Here is a 17,853-nt window from a genome sequence, read left to right as displayed (position 1 = left end):
TAACTAGCCTTAAGCAATAACTGATTACCTATAGCTTCTATTTCTAGGCCTGCCCTTAGGAATGTTAAGGGTATTACAAGGGTGGTCTCTCTTGCCTCGGGCAATGTGTAACCGCCTAATAGTTCTGGAGAGACTGACCTTTAGACCTAGTTTAGAGGGGAAACTTAAAGCCTGTCATGGCGTCTGTTAGGTTCAGACTCCTGTTCTTACATTCCCCCCTCTGTCTTGTAGCTGACCCAATCCTGGGTCAGCTGAATTACCATTGTACCCCTAAAGCCTGGCATAGCCCTCCTTGGTATAAGGGAAGGAGAGTTTACCCAATTTCCGCCAGTCTCCATGGTTAATTTGGTAAGGGCCTCTTTTAGGGTTTCTAATGACACCCAATTTGTTTCCTCATTTTTCAGGATCCTTGGGCGTATAAGTGCAATATGCCTCCATAATTCTTACTAACCTTAGCCAAATTGGTGGACCATCTAGCGGCCACTCGAGGACCCCCCATTAGAGTCTGGAGGTAGAGGTGTAGGCTCTCCTTACCTTTTGCCGTGTTAAAATCCCATGCCCAGATCAGAGGCAGTTAATACCAACAGAACATCCTATCCATAAGAGGAAGGTTAGCGCAATCAGGAACTTTTTGCTGCTTCCTCAGCTTTCTGGGGTCACTTTTGTCAGTCCAATGACAAAGAGACAGAACAGTTTATTTTACTGGACCGATGATTCCTCAGGCTTCTGCCGTGCTAGACCAGCCAGCTTCCGGGGTGTGGCTGGAGAAGGGCTGGAGATCCCTGGAGTCAAAGTCTTTTTGAGGATCAGTTCAAGCTGATTGACTGGATCTGGGTCACCTCACCAAGTTGAGGGTTTTTCAGAGTCAGTTCACTTAACTCCAGAGAGATACCTGAAACTTTCATAGGGGCTGACCCCCATCTTTAAATATCATCCTCACAGACTAACAAGCCTGAGATCTAACAACAAATATTCGAAGACACTCAGAACTAGAATAACATTTATAGTAGTGCATTGCTGAAACATAGTTTTTCTCTCTAAAAAAACCTCCATTATCAGAGATAGCCAAATCGAGACTAATGCATTGGTGGAACGAGTCCATTCTTAACAACCCTGGCCTAATTATTTACATAAGCTCAGCAAGAATAAAGATTGTTCATGAGGACTTTTTAAATCAGATTTTGAATTCTTAAAGTTTCAACATTTTATTTTATTATTAAAGTTTTTTTTAAATGTTTATTTATTTTTGAGAGAGCACGAGCAGGGGAGGGGCAGAGAGAGAGGGACACAGAATCCAAACCAGGCTCCAGGGCTCTGAGCTGTCAGTCCAGAGCCCAAGGTGGGGCTTGAGCTCACAGACCGCCAGTTCATGACCTGAGCTGAAGTCGTACACTTAACTGGCTGAGCCACCCAGGTGCTTTTTATTTTATTTTATTTTTTAATTTAATGTTTATTTTTAAGAGAGAGAGAGAGGAGAGAGAGAAAGAGGGAAGGAAGGAGGAAGGGAGAGGGAGACACAGAATCTGAAGCAGGGCCCCAGGACTCTGAGCTGTCAGCACAGAGCCCAGTTCAGGGCTCCAACTCATGAACCATGAGATCATGACCTGAGCCAAAGTCAGATGCCCAACTGATTGAGCCACCCAGGTACCCCTGAATTTTGATTTAAATTTTTTTGACTACTTCTCTTTAAACATATTTTTGGAGGTATAGCAAAATTAATACCAAAGGGGCACTTTCTCTTTCAGTTAATGCGCGTGCGCGCGCACACACACACACACATTTTATTTATTTTGAGAGAGAGGGAGTGAGGGAGGGGGAGACAGAGAGAAAGCGAGAGGGAGGGAGGGAGGAAGAGAATCCCAAGCAGGCTCCATACTGTCAGCGCAGAGCCTGATGTGGGGCCTGAACCCATGAACTGTGAGACCATGACCTGAGCCAAAACCAACCAAAACCAAGAGTCGACGCTTAACTGACTGAGCCCCCCAGGCACCCCAGCACACACAGTTTTTGATGAGCCATCAAAAATTGTTTATAATAAGTATGATTGACTGCCAATACTTTTTGCATACAAATTTTTTGGTATCAAAAAAAGAAGTGTCTGTGTGTACTTGGCCATATAACAAAAATTGCTTGGTCTAGAGGTGCAATATATACAATTATCTGAATATTAGTTTCAGTTAAATGTACAGGTTTTACAGTTTAAAAATGGTTCTACCAAAGTTTTGTTCAGCAATTGATCATTTTAATTTGCAGTTCATTAATTCAACAGATGTTGAGTACTAGCTATGTTTTAGGAGCAGGAACATTATTAGTCTGATTTGTTCATTACTCTGCTGCCCAGCACAGAGCCTGGCATCTGATTGGCATTCAGTAAGATGGGTTGAATGAAATGATGCATGTCTTCATGGAGTGTACGTGCTGGTGTTATACCCACAGCTAGCACTGAAAGAGCCTGAAGAGAAGTAGAACAGTCTGTGTTTTAAAACTATCTTGCTCCTCTCATTGGGAGTGAGTATATATTTCCCAGAAGCTCCCTAGAAGTCTTTATCTTCATTTGTAGCCAGGATCAGGTCACACAGCCATGCAGAAGGCCCAGAGCGCAGCTGTCTGACAGCACGGGGTAGACCGACTGACTGAGTGGGGTCCGTTGTGTGGAATGGGGCTTTGCCATGCTGAGCAGATACAGGATTCAGGGCAAGGAGAAGAGAGATGGAAAGACTTAACTAGGCTACTAGGAGTGTGACTTTCAGAATTGGAGAGGTGAGTGTGGACTGGGCTTAGCTTTGTGCAGAGCTGTAAAGAAGGTAGTTTCTTGGTGTGTATGAGGTAAACTGGAATTTTAACCTATTCATGAATAAACTTTAATCTTAATACTTGAAGACTAAAAGTGTTATAAATTAAATTCTTTTAAATCCTTTTCTGTGGAAACACTTTGACTAGTTTAGCATGTCATTTAAAGAATAAGGGCCTTCTATTTTCTTTTTACAAGTATTCAGTAATTCAGAGATTTTTTTAATCTGTTTTTTTTTTATGTTTTTTATTTATTTTTGAGAGACAAAGAGAAACAGCGTGAGCAGGGGAGGGTCAGAGAGAGAGGGAGACACAGAATCCAAAGCAGGCTCCAGACTCTGAGCTAGCTGTCAGCACAGAGCCCGATGCGGGGCTCGAACCCACAATCGTGAGATCATGACCTGAGCCGAAGCCTGATGCTTAGCCGACTGAGCCACCCAGGCGCCCCCAAAGATTTTGTTTTAATTAGGCTTTTATTCTTTCATATGAACTAATCTAATTTAAGGACCTACTAGAATAACATTTCAGAAGAAGTTCATAAATGGCAACACTTACTTAGGTGCCATCCAGACTCCTGGCTATTCCCCATTCTACTGAACAATATAGAACATTGTAGTTGAATAAATAGCAAACAAAAGGACTAGAGTGTAAATTACGTAGAGCCATCAGATTATGATACAGGAGACACACCTCAGTCACCCTCACTGCCTGATACCTGAGAAAAGCCTGGAAGTCCAGGTGAGTTCAGGCTCTGGAGTCAGACTGGGGTTCACATGCTGCCCCTGCTGTTTGCTGACTAACTGACAGGTTATTTTGTTTCTCCGAGCCTCAGTTTCCTCCTCTGTAAAACAGGGTTATCATGTATAGGATATATAGAACAGTTAAGATTAAATAAGATAGAATTTGAAAATAGTTAACACTTATGCATACCATATATTATTGGGCAGTGTTTTATTTACTATATATATAACATACAAAAAGTGCTAGGCATATACATATTAGGTACTCAAATAGGACTTCTTTTTTTAAGATAAACGGTTAACAAGCATTTGTAGAGTTGGAATGATCTGTCATTTGATGTGAGGAGGCTGAGAAACAGCTTTTGTGAAATTACACAATAATTTCAAGCCTTTTCATAATGAACATAGTCTGTTCATGTAATCATTTTATAATAATATTGGGCATCGAGGAGGGCACTTGTTGGGATGAACACTGGGTGTTGTGTGTAAGACAGTCTGAGAATAAATTACATTAAAAAATAAAAATTTAGAAAATAATATTACTGAACTTGGTACATTTTTGGCAATGTTTATGTTGGTGAATTAAATACCTCCTTACTTAATCAGAACAGAGACATATTGACTATTTCAACATGTGCTCATGTAACTGGCTCCTATAAATGAAGCCTGTCATCTATGAAGAATGTGACAATATTTGTACTCTAAAACATCTACCGTTTCTCCAGCTTATATGATAATATAAGGATAAAGAAATTATTTTTGAAATGCTTCTGTCCTATTGTGGCACAATGAAAGATCATGTCAGAACTATGATTTAGTGATCTTGGCATGTGGTGTGGAGGACAAATAGGGTCACTATTAGCAGTTGCTGAGGAAACAGGGCTGTGAAGTGGACCTACTTACAGCTTGAACCAGGGATTTATAAATTGGTCAACATGAGACCATCATTATAGTATGAAATCAGTTTTTAAAAATTATTTATGCTTGAAAATTTTGAAAGACATGTATTAAAGAAGGGTTAAGAAAGTTGACGTTTATGTGGTTTTAGTGGAAAATTTGTAGATGTTGAAATTAGGATCTTAAACACTAAAACTGTTACTGAATTGGTGTGATGAAATGCCTTCATGGATGATCGATCAGTAAACCTTATGGAAAGAAAGGTGAAGTGTGAGAATGGCGACTGAAGCTGACAAGAAGTTTCCCAGGGTGCGAAGTAAAGATTGAAGCCATTCTAGCTTTAAAGAGTTTTTGTTAAGCTTGAATGAGATATGGCATTTGGAAAGAGCTCATAAATTGAGAACACTGTTCATATAAGGAGTGTTAATAATTATACTTTTGTTGACTGAAAAAAAATTTCCTGGAAGCTGAAAGAGTGAACCTTTAATAATGAAAAAATTAATCATACCACCTGATTTTCCCTTGAAACCCCTGATTTTTTGTTCTCAAACCATCCTCCTTCAAACGTTCTCCCTAAGTGTCAATTTCCTCCTTTCTGCGGCTTAGGCCGAAAACTTGGGAGTCAGCCCAGATGCTGTTCTTTAACGCCGCACATCCAGTTTTCTTCTACCTTTCTCAACCTTTTCACCCGTGCTCTAGTGGATCTGGCTACTGACATGCTCACTGGGATTGTCCCAGGGTCTTTTTTATTGGTCTTCCTGCTTGCTTCTGCTCTTGCGCACTGCACAGTCCATTCTCCACACACTTGCAGAGTGATTCTTTTGAAACAGAGGTCAGATTATGTCCCTTCTCTGCTCAAAGCTCTCCAGTGGCTTCCTTAAGACCACGATCTTCACAGCAGCCTGCACGTTTCTATATAATCTGGTCCCTGGTACCTTTCTGAGCTCATCTCCTAGCATCTTTGCCTTGATCATTCTGCTCCAACAGCAGTGGCCTTGAAAGTGCCACACAAGCTCCCACTTCAGGATCTTTGCACTTTCTGTCTGGAATGTTCTTCCCCAGGTACCCACTTTCTTCCTTCCCTTGGGTGTTGGCTAATGACACCTCACCACTAAGGCCTTGTTACTCTTTTGAAAGTAGTAATTCTGTGTCCTCCTTCCTTGCCTTATTTTTGCCCCTAACATTTATTTTCGTTCAGCATACTATAGACTTTTCTTACCTGTCTCCCTACACTAGATTGTGAGATCCATGAGGGCAGCCCCCCATTTGTTTACCTAAAACAGTATGTGGCAAATAGTATGTGCTCAGCAAATACTGATTGACTAATTGCAATTCCAAAGCAGTGTATTAGCATCACTGCTATTGATTCATAGAGCCTCTTTAAACAAAATCACTGATAGTATCTGTTAGTATAAATTCTAAAAAATGGTAGTACTAATTCTAAACACTCATATTTAATGGTGGGAAGTTCCCAGCTTCCCTTGTAGTTATATGGGTCATGTGATTTTAACAATAGAATGTGAGTGGAAGACCTGGATCGAGAAAACCTACATGAATGATCCCTGTGCTCAATGATTTGGGGAACCTGTGTTGAAGTTGCAGAGCTTTGGGGCGGAAAGTGCTTGGCTGGATGAATTACCGTGGAGAGGAGAGTTGCCTACTCATCAGGAGGACCTGTATGGGCTTTCTCTGAGTGAGAAATAAGTATCTGTTAGATTAAGCAACTGTAATTTGGAATTTATTGGTTAAAGCATAGCATTACTGTAACTAAGACCAATGACAGCTGAATTTTCCTTGTTCTTGTTGCATATCCAAATGGTACCCAGATTCCTTGTTAACTTTTCATCTTTGGCTTCTGTATTTGAAAATGGAAATAATGTTATTTTAAAAGCTCAGTTGTGTTCTTTTTTGGTTTAAGTTTATTTGAGAGAGAGAGTGCATGCAAGAGAGGGAGGGGCAGAGAGGGGGAGACAGTATCCCAAGCAGGCTCCATACTGTCGGAGCAGAGCCTGACGTGGCACTCGAACCCACCAATCATGAGATCATATCCTGAGCCAAGATCAAGAGTTGGATGCTCATCTGACTGAGCCACCCAGGTGCCCCCACAGTTGTGTTCTTAATACAGATGACTTTATTTTTTTGCAACTTAATGAAGATATATTTCCCATACCATAAAATTCACTCATTTAACGCATACAGTAGTGCAGAGTATTTTTTTTTATTATTGAAGTATAATTGATAATGTCATACTAGTTTCAAGCGTGAACACAGTTGAATGGCTTTTATTCAGAGTTGTAGGGATGTTTAGAATATTTCAGTACCCCTCCTGAAGAAACTCTCCCTCTAGCTCTTGGCACCCTCCCTCACTTCTCTACCTTCTGTCTCTATGGACTTGCCTGTTCTGGCCATGTTATACAGCTGGAAGCATATAATATGTGGCCTTTTGTGTTTGACTTCTTTCACTTGGTATCTTTTCAAAATTATCTAAGGTATAGCATGCATCAGTACTTTGTTCCTTTCTTAAAACTTTTTTAATGTTCATTTTTGAGAGAGAGAAAGTGTGTGTGTGCGTGTGCGTGCATGAGCAGGGGAGGAGCAGGGGTCGGGGGACAGAGGACCTGAAGTGGACTCTGCGCTGACAGCAGAGAGCCTGACCCAGGGCTTGAACTCATTAATCAAATCATGAGATCATGACCTGAGCTGAAGTCAGACGCTTAACTCACTGAGCCACCCTGGTGCCCCTCTTTCTTCGAAAATTATGATATAAGGTGTCTGGGTGGCACCAGTTGGTTAAGCATCTGACTGTTGATTTTGGCTCAGGTCATGATCTCATGATTTGTGAGATCAAGCCTTGCATTGGGCTATAAACTGACAGTGAGGAACCTGCATGGTATTCTTTCTCTTCCTTTCTCTTTGCCCCTCCCTTAGTCACACACTCTCAAAATAAATAAACTTACCAAAAAAAAGTTATGCTACTTGTTTCTTTCTTTTCTTTGGGTATTTTTAAAAGATTTTTAATGTTTATTTTTGAGAGAGAGAGGGAGACAGAGCGTGGGGGGAGCAGAGAGAGAGGGAGATACAGAATAAAAAGTAGGCTATAGGCTCTGAGCTGTCAGCACAGAGCCTGACGTGTGGCTTGAAATCATGAACCACAAGATCATGACCTGATGAAGTCAGATGCTTAACCAACTGAGCCACCCAGGCGCCCCTTCTTTGGGCATTTTTCTGAAATAGATACTGGAAATGGAATTGTTTGGTTTATAGATAATGCAAGTTAAAATTTTTGATGGAATAAAATTTCTCTCCATTTGTGCTTTTCACTAGTAGTGACAACATCCATTTCTCCATAATTTCACTATATTGGATGTTATTCATCTTTTATTTTTATCAATCTGATTGAAAAATAACTCATTTTAGCCTTTGACATTGAACATACTTCCATATGCTTATTGATCACTTGCATTTCTTCTCTAAAATTCCTTTTCATATCTGACATTTGTTTTCCATTAGGTTTGGCCTTTTTTTCTTTACTAATTTGTAGATGCTTTCTGTGATTATAACTATTAATCTTTTGTGTATTATATATGCTGGAAATATTCTCTTCTAGCGTATGCTTTGTTTTTATATAATTTATTTTTAGAATGTTTCTTTTTGAGAGAGAGAACATGAGTGTAGGGGGAGGAGGGCGGGGAGATGGGATTGGAAGCTGGCTCTGCACTGACAGCAGCAAAACTAATGTGGGATACGAACTCATGAATCAAATTGTGAGATCATAACCTGAGCTGAAGTTGGACACTCAACCGAGTGAGCCACCCAGGCCCCTTTAGGGCTTGGTTTTTAAAGTTGTTTATGCTATCTTTCTCCCAGTCAGAAGTTTGAAATATTTATAAGTGTTCCATTTTATGGCCTCCTTGCTTGAGGATGTCTTGCTGTCCCAGGGTTCATAACCATATTCTCTTATTTTTAAAAATTTTTTGGAGTCTTGTTTTTCATGTTTTGCTCTTTTAACTCATCTGGAATTTATTTATGTGGCAGCATAAAGCAAAGATCCAGTTTTTTCCTTTCAGAATAGATAGCCAATTCTTTAACTCCTGTTTTACTGATGGATTCGACTTTCCTTGTACCAACACCATACTGTTAGTACTTTGAAAGAAGGAACTACTACCTCATATATCATCTTCTGCAAAAACATAACTGGGTTTCTCCTTTAGATGTATTTTTAAATTAGCATTTTAAAGTAAAATAATACCTTTTTGGAATTTTTATTAAAAAGAAAAACATTTCTCTAACAATTTTTAAAACAAAAAAATTTTAATGTTTATTTATTTTTGAGAGACAGAGACAGAACGCAAGCAGGGGAGGGACAGAGAGGGAGGGAGACAAAGAATCTGAGGCTCCAGGCTCCAGGCTCTGAGTTGTCAGCAGAGAGCCCAATGCGGAGCTTGAACCTGTGAACCATGAGATCATGATCTGAGCTGCAGTCAGATGCTCAACAGACTGAGCCACCCAGGCACCCCTCCAACACAACTTTTAAAAAATGCTTGTTTATTTATTTAGAGAAAGAAAAGTCAGAAAGGGAGGAGGAAGAAATAATCCCAAGGAGGCTCTGCTTTGTCAGCACGAAGCTCGACGTGGGGTTCAATCTCGTAAACCATGAGGTCATGGCCTGAAGTGAAATCAAGAGTCCGAAGCTTATCTAAGTGAGCCATCCAGGTGCCCCTTCTCTAACACAATTTTTTTCCTTATGTTTTATTTATTTGGAGAGAGAGAGAGAGAGAGTGAGAGAGAGAGAGCAACCAGGGGAGGGACAGAGAGAGAGAGAGAGAGAGAGACAGACAGACAGAATCTGAACACAGGCTCTAGGCTCTGAGCTAGCTGTCAGCACAGAGCCTGATGCGGGGCTTGAACCCACGAACCGTGAGATCATGACCTGAGCCGAAGTCGGATGCTCAACCAACTGAGCCACTAAGGCACCCCTCTAATACAACTTTTAATGACCATGTAGTATTTTACTGTATGCTTATACCATACTTTATTTAAAAATTTCTCATTGTTAGTCCAAAACCACACTTTTAAAATATTGCCTCATAATTTAGCTTTTTAAATTGAGATATAGTTGATATATAACATTGTATTAGTCCAGGGGGTACAACCTAATGATTTAATATATGAATATATTGCAAAATGCTGACCACAGTAAGTTTTGGTAATATTTATCACCACATATAGTTATACAAACTTTTTGTCTTATGATGAGAATCTTTAAGATTTACTGTCTTTTGAATACAGTGTTGTTAACAGTAGTCATCACGCAGCACTTGATATCTTTAGGACTTATTTTTTAACTGGAAATTTGTGCCTTTTGACCACCTTCACCCATTTTGTCTGGCACTCACCAATCTGTTCTTTGTATCTATGAGTTTGGGTTTGGGTTTTTTGTTTTTATTCCATGTGTGAGATCATATAGCATTTGTCATTCTCTGTTTGACTTATTTCACTTAGCGTACTGCTCTCAGGGTCCATCCATGTTGCCAATGGTAAGATTTTCTTCTTTTTTTATGGCTGAATAATATTTCAGTGTGTGTATATATATGTGTATGTGTGTGTGTGTGTGTGTGTGTGTGTGTGTGTGTGTGTACTGCATTTTAAAAATCCATTCATCCATCAGTGGACACATAAGTTGCTTCCATGTGTTAGCTGTCATAAATAATGCTGCAGTGGATATGGGAGTAAAGATATCTTTTTGAGTTAGTGTTTTTGTTTTCTTTGAATAAATACCCAGAAGGGGAATTGCTAGATCATATGTTATTTCTATTTGTAATTATCTGAGGAAACCCCATAGAGTTTTCCACAGTGGCTGCACCAATTTACATTCCCACCAAAAGTGCACAAGGGTTCCCTTTTCCCATATCTTTGCTGATGTTTGTTATCTTGTCTTCCTGATTATAGCTTTCTAACAGGTGTGAGGTGGTATCTCATTGTGGTTTTGATTTGCGTTTTTCTCGTTAACTAGTGACATTTGAACACCTCAAAAAATTTAGGGTATTCTTGAGTTCTGGGGTTTGTTTAGAAGTTTTATTGGTTTTATAAATTCATTAGTACTGATTTGTTCAGTTGAGATAGACATGCCCTGTGTTGGGTTTACATAATCATGGAAAAGCTCAATTAGGGTCAGATTTAATTTAGATGATGTGAGTGGCTAAGATTGACTTGATTAGACTTAATTTATTTTTTAACCTCTCTAGTTAGACATGGAGCAGTGGGTTAAAAACAACAGCAATAAACAACTTAATGAAACAATGGAAGATTTCTATTCTTAATAATCAAATTACACTGACATTTGACAGATGGAAGCAAAACATTTAATTTAGGTAGCCTGTCAGATAAGATGTATACAAGGTCAGGGAGTGATGATTGACTATTATGAGAGTAAAAAGCCAGCAGGAATCTACATCCGTTGGGGAACAAAACACCACAGTGACTCTACCACTAGCATTTGATATCAAGGGCATTTACTTTGCAGATATGCCCAAAATGGATTGTTGGCATTTGCCATATTTAACAGCACAGTTGAAATTATTGCTGGACTTTCACCTGTTAAGCTGAGAGATAGGAGTGAAAATTCAAACATTTCAATGGGAATTTTCCTTTCAACTACCTTGTAAATACTTCCTGAATTAAAGTTTTTTTGTTTTTTGCTTTTTTGCAAATACTATATGTACTGGATACATAATTCTGGAATCATACTGAGTTCCTGTCCTTCTTCCTCAGCACAGTAAGAGTTATTTTTGTTGGATTTGTTAAATCATTTGGCTGAGGATCCATCCTACAGAAATCTCTCTTGCATCATTGTAACTTTTCCATGTAATAAATGCTCTTATTCAGTGTTTAATCTTAGCCTTCAAAACACAGTGCATTAACGTGAAGCCTGGTAGTAGGCTTAGGGTGTGGGCTGCATGTGCAAGCTAAAACAAGATGGGAGCTGTTTGTTGGTCATAGGACTTTTACGTCTTTTAAAAGAGTGTTAAAAGGATGTATCTGATGTATCTCCAAAAATGAAATCGTGAATTCAGTTTCGTTTTATCCTGCCTTTATTATTTTATTTATGAAGCTTGTTTTATACCATTAGCTTGCTTTTTGAAATTTTTATTTTTATTTCTTAGAAATGTTTCGTATTTTAGTATGGCTCATACCGATAGTACTGGCTTCAGTATGTCTTATTAGAACCCTCTGTAAATATCTAGGCACTGTCTATTTCACTGAAGTATTCTATTTTTTAATGTTTATTTATTTTGAGAAGGAGAAAGCATGAGAGCAAGAGAATGCATGTTTGTGAGCAGGGGAGGGACAGAGAGAGAGGGAGAGAGAGAATCCGAAGCAGGCTTCATGTTGTCAGCACAGAGCCCGCCTGACACAGGGCTCGATCTCATGAACCATGAGATCATGACCTGAGCTGAAATCAAGAATCAGATGCTCCACTGACTGAGCCCCTCACTGAAATATTCTAAGTAAGATGAGCAAGGTTCAGATCAGTTCATGATAACTTATTTAAATGAATAATTCTAATGTGTTTTGATCCCCAAAAGAAGAATTATCATCAAAATCAATGATAAAATAAATGAAGACAGTAAAAACAATTTAATACGAATAGGAAATAAAGGAAATAAAAGGAAATAAATGAAAAATGAGTTAAATTTCCATATCCTAAGCTCCTGGGTATTTTACTGTTCTTTTCCCCCTTCATTGCATAGAAAGCATACTAGTAATAAAGAGATTTAACAGATGTTCTATGACAAAAAGCTTCAGCAGTTTACCTCTCATAATCCTATTAAGATGATGCACTGATTGTTCATCGGTTAAAATTTCAGGGATGCTGTAAGATTGAAAAAAAATTTCACAGCCTTAGCTTTCAGCTTCATAAGACTTGTGGTGTTCACCTTCTCTTGCCTTTGGCTTTGATTCAAGTATATATTATATATTTGAATATATTATATATTCACTGTTGCCATATATATTATCATTTTGCACCAGGTGGCTCTTTGCACAAAATATGCTGGCATTTTTAAAGAGTTTATTAACATAAGCAGTGGGTGACAGCCTCAAAACCTAGTGAACCAACAGATAATTATGTAGCACTGGCTTTGCTATGTTAAACCCATGATGTAGTCATAGGGCATTCTGTGTAGTAATGAGGCTCTAAGTGCCATAGGGACTCGAATCAGTCAATATTGTATAAGGTTAATGTTAACTCAGCCTTTACCATGTGGCCAGCTCTATGCTAAGTGCTGATTTTCATGGATTGACTTACTTACCCTTACAGCAGTCCTCTGAAGTAGGTTCAGTGCCAGTCTCCCTCTTTTACAAGTGATGGCTTTGGCACAAATTAGTTAAGTCATTTGTTAAAAGTCATGTAGTCAAGTAAACAACGGACACAGGATTTTTAAAAGTTAATATGCCCTTCACGTGATTTTTCCACTCAGCAGTATAGACAACATTCCCATGTGCTTTTATGGATCTACGTAAATTCTTCTAATGACTGTAGAGTATAGCTTAGTATCAGTGTATCATAGTGTATGTGGCTGTCCCGTTCCCATCTGGTAGACATAGACGTTGTCTGGTTTCTCACTGTTAAAGATAGCACTGGGGCAAACATCACTTGTTATAAAGTCTTCAACACATGTGTTTTGTATGAAAGATTCTTTTATTTTTTTTGTTTATTTATTTTTGAGAGAGAGAGAGCGAGCGAGCGAGCGAGCCAGGCAGGGGCAGAAGGAAATGGAGAAAGAGAGAATCCCAAGCAGGGTCTGCACTGTCAGCACAGAGCCCAGTGCAGGACTTGAACTCACAAACCATGAGATCATGACCTGAGCACAAATCAAGAGCAGGACACTTAACTACCTGAGCCACCCAGGCATCCTGAAAGATTTTTAATACTGGAATTACTGCTCAAAGAGTTTGTGTCTTTTAAATCTTTACAGGTTAAATTAGTTCTTGTTAAATTTCTCTTCAAAAAAGAAGTACCAGTCTGTACTCCCAAGTTCTCCTATTCATCCACCTTTCTTGCCAATAATTTTTTTAGTTTTAAAAATTTTACCAATATGAAAGGTGCAAAAATAGTATATAATTAAAAATTATTTTTGTTGCTACTAATGAGATTGAGCACATTTTTATAATCTTTAACTCTTTTATTAATGTGGCTCGGTTACATATTTTGCCCAGTTTTTGTTTTTGATGTTGAATTACAGGAGCTTGTGTATGGAAATTAACCCGTTATATTTTCACCCATCTCATTTGTCTTATTTATTTTTAGTAAAGTATAATTGACACTATTCTGTTAGTTTCAGGTGTACAACATAATGATTTGATGTTGGTATACATTGCAAAGTGATCACTAAACTCAGTCTAGTTAGTTTCAATCACCATACATAGTTACAAAATTTTTTTTCTTGTAATGAGAACTTTTAAGATTTACATTCTTACTTTTGAACTTCATGGTGTGTTCTTTAAAAAATTTTTTTTTAATTTGAGAGAGAGAGAGAGAGTGAGCAGGGCAGAGGGAGAGAGAGAGAATCCCGATCCGACGACCCTGAGATCATGACCTGAGTCGAAATCAAGAGTCAGACGCTCAACCCACTGAGCCACCCAGGCGCCCCATTATTTATGGTGTCCTTTGCCATGTGGAAGTTTTATGCTTGTGTGTTGTCTTTACTGTCACTCCCAATGGTTCCCCTGTTTGGGTCCAGAGTGATCTTTTGTAAAACACAGATTTAATCATTTCCTTTCCATGATTAAAGAAACGCTCGGTTACTTTCCTTTGAGAGAGTAAAATATAGTGTCTGAGGATATAGACTATAGACATTTTGCTTGGTTTGAAATCTATTCTGCTACTTCCTAGTTGTTGGGCCCTGGGCAGGTCAGGCACCTGTTCTGTGCCTGGACAGAATGGGGAGGAACTGCAAGTTGGAATGGAGTTTTTTTCATGGTAATGGAAATATTCTAAAATTGAATATAGTGGTGGTTACACAACTCTGTAAATTTACTAAAAACTGTGGAATTGTACACTTAAATGGGAACTTTTGATATGTGAATTATATCCTAATAAGGTTGCTTTTTTAGAAAAAGAATACATTGGCTCAGGTCTTATTTCGGAGGAGTTCCCTTTGTAAGTGTAACTGTTAGACTAAGGTAGTTGATAAGTTTTGGTTCTGCATAATATCCTCAATAAAGGAATGGAAAACTAGATAAAGTAATTATAGGAATTAGAGTTTTTGTGGACAGCAGTCATAGTGCTAAGTATTACATTCTGGGTTTAAAAGGTAGTAATTAATTTACATGTTAATTTATTGCAATTTTTAGATATCAAGAGCTTGATAGTACTGTCTCTACATACACACGTATGCACACACACTCACACCCACACATACATTCTTCAAAATTAGGAAAGGTGTCAGTTTTTTCTGTAATCCCATCTCTTCTGCCAATGTGTTTTTGTTTCACGTGCCCTCTCAACCGGCTGGGGTGCCAGGCCTTAGGAGTGATTAAACACACTGGGGCTTCAGGCTGTTTATGTGTTCTTTTTTATTTTCCAGCACTTTCATTTGGACCCTTGGATGCCCATTTAACAGATGCTTGAGACCGGCAAGTAATTTTCAGACCATAGCAGACCCATAAGGCCTGTCCTCTGTGTGGGGAGAAGACAGTCCATGTTCTGTGGAAATGAACGGGGAGCAGCAGCTTGATGCAGGTATTGGTTTTGCTAAGCAGAAATCATTTTTCATACTGCATAGTGCAGAGTTTTATTACTTACCTGTACTGTATTGTCTGACTTGTCTTTCTACCACTGAACAGGAAGCTCTTTGAAGGTGTGAAGGTGTGAGTCATCTTTCTCTGTACCTAGCAGAGAGCCTGGCACTAGGGGGGTACTCATAATGTTTACTGGAAAAGCAAATAAATTTTATGAACAGACATCTTATTTTTTAAAATTTTAATAGTTACTTTTGAATTATTTTGAAATAAGTACAGATTCATGGGAAGTTGTAATGATGGTATACTAACAGGTCCTGTGTACTCTTCACCTGGTTTTTACCATTAGTTACATCTCATGTAAGTATAGTACAATATAAAAGCTAGGAAACTGACATAGGTATAAAGCGTATGTAGTTCCCTGTCATTTTATCACATGTCAATTCCTGTAACCACCACCTCTGTCAAGATGAAGAACTGTTCCATCACCACAAAGAGCTCTTCTTCACTGCCTCTTCATGGTGACATCTCCCCCTTCCTTTCCCCCAACCTTCTCTGACCCCAGGCAGCTGTTAATCTGTTCTCCATCTCTATGTCATTTCAAGAATATTACATAAATAGAATCACATTGTATGTGACTTTTTTTAATGTTTATTTTTGAGAGAAAGTGTGTGTGTGTGTGTGGGCACGTGCACATGCACGTACGCCATGCACAGGCGCAGGGACAGGGCAGAGAGAGAGAGGGACAGAGGATCCAAAGCAGGCTCATTGCTGTCCACGGAGAGCCTGATTCGGTACTTGAACTCACAAACCATGAGATCATGACCTGAGCTGAAGTCAGACACGTAACCGACTGAGCCACCCAGGCGCCCCAGTATGTGACGTTTTGAAATTAGCTTTTTTCACTCAAGATAATGCTCTTGGGAGCTCTCCAAATTCTTGTGTGTATCAGGAGTTAGTTCTCTTTTATTGCTCAGCAGTATTCCATGTACTACAGTTTGGCTAACTATTCGTCTATTGTAGTACCTTTTGTTTGCTCCCAGTTTTTGGCTATTACAAATAAAGTGGCTGTGAGCCATCCCATACATAAGATTTCATTTTTCTGGGATAAATGCCCAGGTGTACAATTGCCAGACCATATGTTTAATAAAAAATGGCCAAACTACTTTCCAGAGTAGCTATACATTTTTACAGCAATGGATGAGAGATCTAGTTTCTTCACATCCCCTCTGCCATTTGGTATTGTCACTGTTTTTCAAATCATTCTGATCGGTGTGTAATGACAGCTTATCCTAGTCTTAATTTGCGTTTCCCTAATGGCTAGTGATGTTGAACATGTGCTTGTTGTCACCCTTCTATCCTCTTTAGTACAGTGTCTTCGTGTCTGGCTCATTTATTATGTTGTTTGCTTGCTTTTTAAATTAATAATGGCTGGGTTTTTGTGGGTTTTTTTACTAATGAGGTTTTAAAAAAAACTTTATTGAAGTTTTTAGAAACTTTTTTTAATTTGAGAGAGAGAGAATGCAAGCAGGGGAGAGGGGCAGAGGGAGAGAGAGAGAGAGTCTTAAGCAGGCTCCATATTCAGTGCAGAGCCTGCCGTGGGGCTCTGTCCCACAACTCTGGGATCATGACGTGAGCCGAAATCAAGAGGGGGATGCTCAACTGACTGAGCCAGCCAGGCGCCCCTGTTTTTGTTTTCTATGATATATCTCACATACCGTGAGTTCACACACCCACTTAGAGTACACAATTCTGTGATTTTTAGTATCTTCACAAAGTTGTGTGACCATCATTGCGAATTCCAGAATATGTCATCTCTCCCAAAGAGAAACTGTTAGTAGTCATGTCTTACTCCATCCAGCCTCTGGCAGCCATTTAATTTACTTTCTGTTTCTGTGGATTTACCTATTTCTGTTTTCTTTTTTCCTCTTTATTTTTTTAAGTTTATTTATTTATTTAGAGATCGGGAGAGGGGCCAAGAGAGAGGGAGAGAGAGAGAGAATCCCAAGCAGGCTCCATGCTGTCAGTGTAGAGCCAGACACAGGGCTCAAACTTATCAACTGTGAGATTATGACCTCAGCTGAAATCAAGACTCGGACACTCTATCAGCTGAGCCACCCAGGTGCCCTGACCTATTACTGTTTTCTTTTGATTAATGTTTACATGATATATCTTTTCCATCCTTTCACTTTCTACCTTTGTCCTTATATTAGAAATTTCCTATAAGACACATACCCATTTAAAAGAGTTTTAGTTTTATGTTTACATAAATGTTTACATTTACATTAATATAATTATTAGGACTCAAGTCTGCTGTTTTTGTTCATTGTGTGTTTTTTTTGTCCTCTCTCTTTCTGCCTTCTTACGGATTACTTGAACTTTTTTAAAATTCCATTTTGATTTGTATGTAGTGTTTTTTTATAATTTTCATAAATATTCCCTCTACATACTTTGAGAACCACATCAGGCACTGTTAAAATTTTTGCCTCAACTGTCAGACATGATTTCAAGTCAGGAAGAGAAGGAAACCATTTTATATTTTCCAATATTTTTACTCTTGAAGTTTTCCCTTTTTCCTTCCTGATATTCTAAGATCCCTTCTTCTGTGACACCATTTCTGTATATAAAATTTTCTTTTTTTTTTTAATTTTTGTTTAATGTTTTATTTATTTTTGATACAGAG

General features: G+C 38.7%; 1 protein-coding gene across 4 annotated transcripts in view; it reads left to right on the top strand.

Moving 5' to 3' along the window:
* Positions 1–17,853, top strand: part of SFMBT1 (Scm like with four mbt domains 1) — a 130,011-nt gene that overhangs the window by 52,660 nt on the left and 59,498 nt on the right. For all 4 annotated transcript variants that reach the window (XM_029917612.1, XM_029917613.1, XM_029917614.1 and 1 more), the window contains one exon: positions 15,017–15,171. In XM_029917612.1, the coding sequence (XP_029773472.1) occupies positions 15,144–15,171 (28 nt within the window). In that variant the 5' untranslated portion in view covers positions 15,017–15,143. The remainder of the gene's footprint in view (positions 1–15,016; positions 15,172–17,853) is intronic.

This window comes from Suricata suricatta, chromosome 12 (genome assembly GCF_006229205.1).
Source record: "Suricata suricatta isolate VVHF042 chromosome 12, meerkat_22Aug2017_6uvM2_HiC, whole genome shotgun sequence".
NCBI lineage: Eukaryota > Metazoa > Chordata > Mammalia > Carnivora > Herpestidae > Suricata > Suricata suricatta.
The sequence above is the reverse complement of the archived record's forward strand: the minus strand, read 5'-3'. Positions and strand labels throughout refer to the sequence as shown.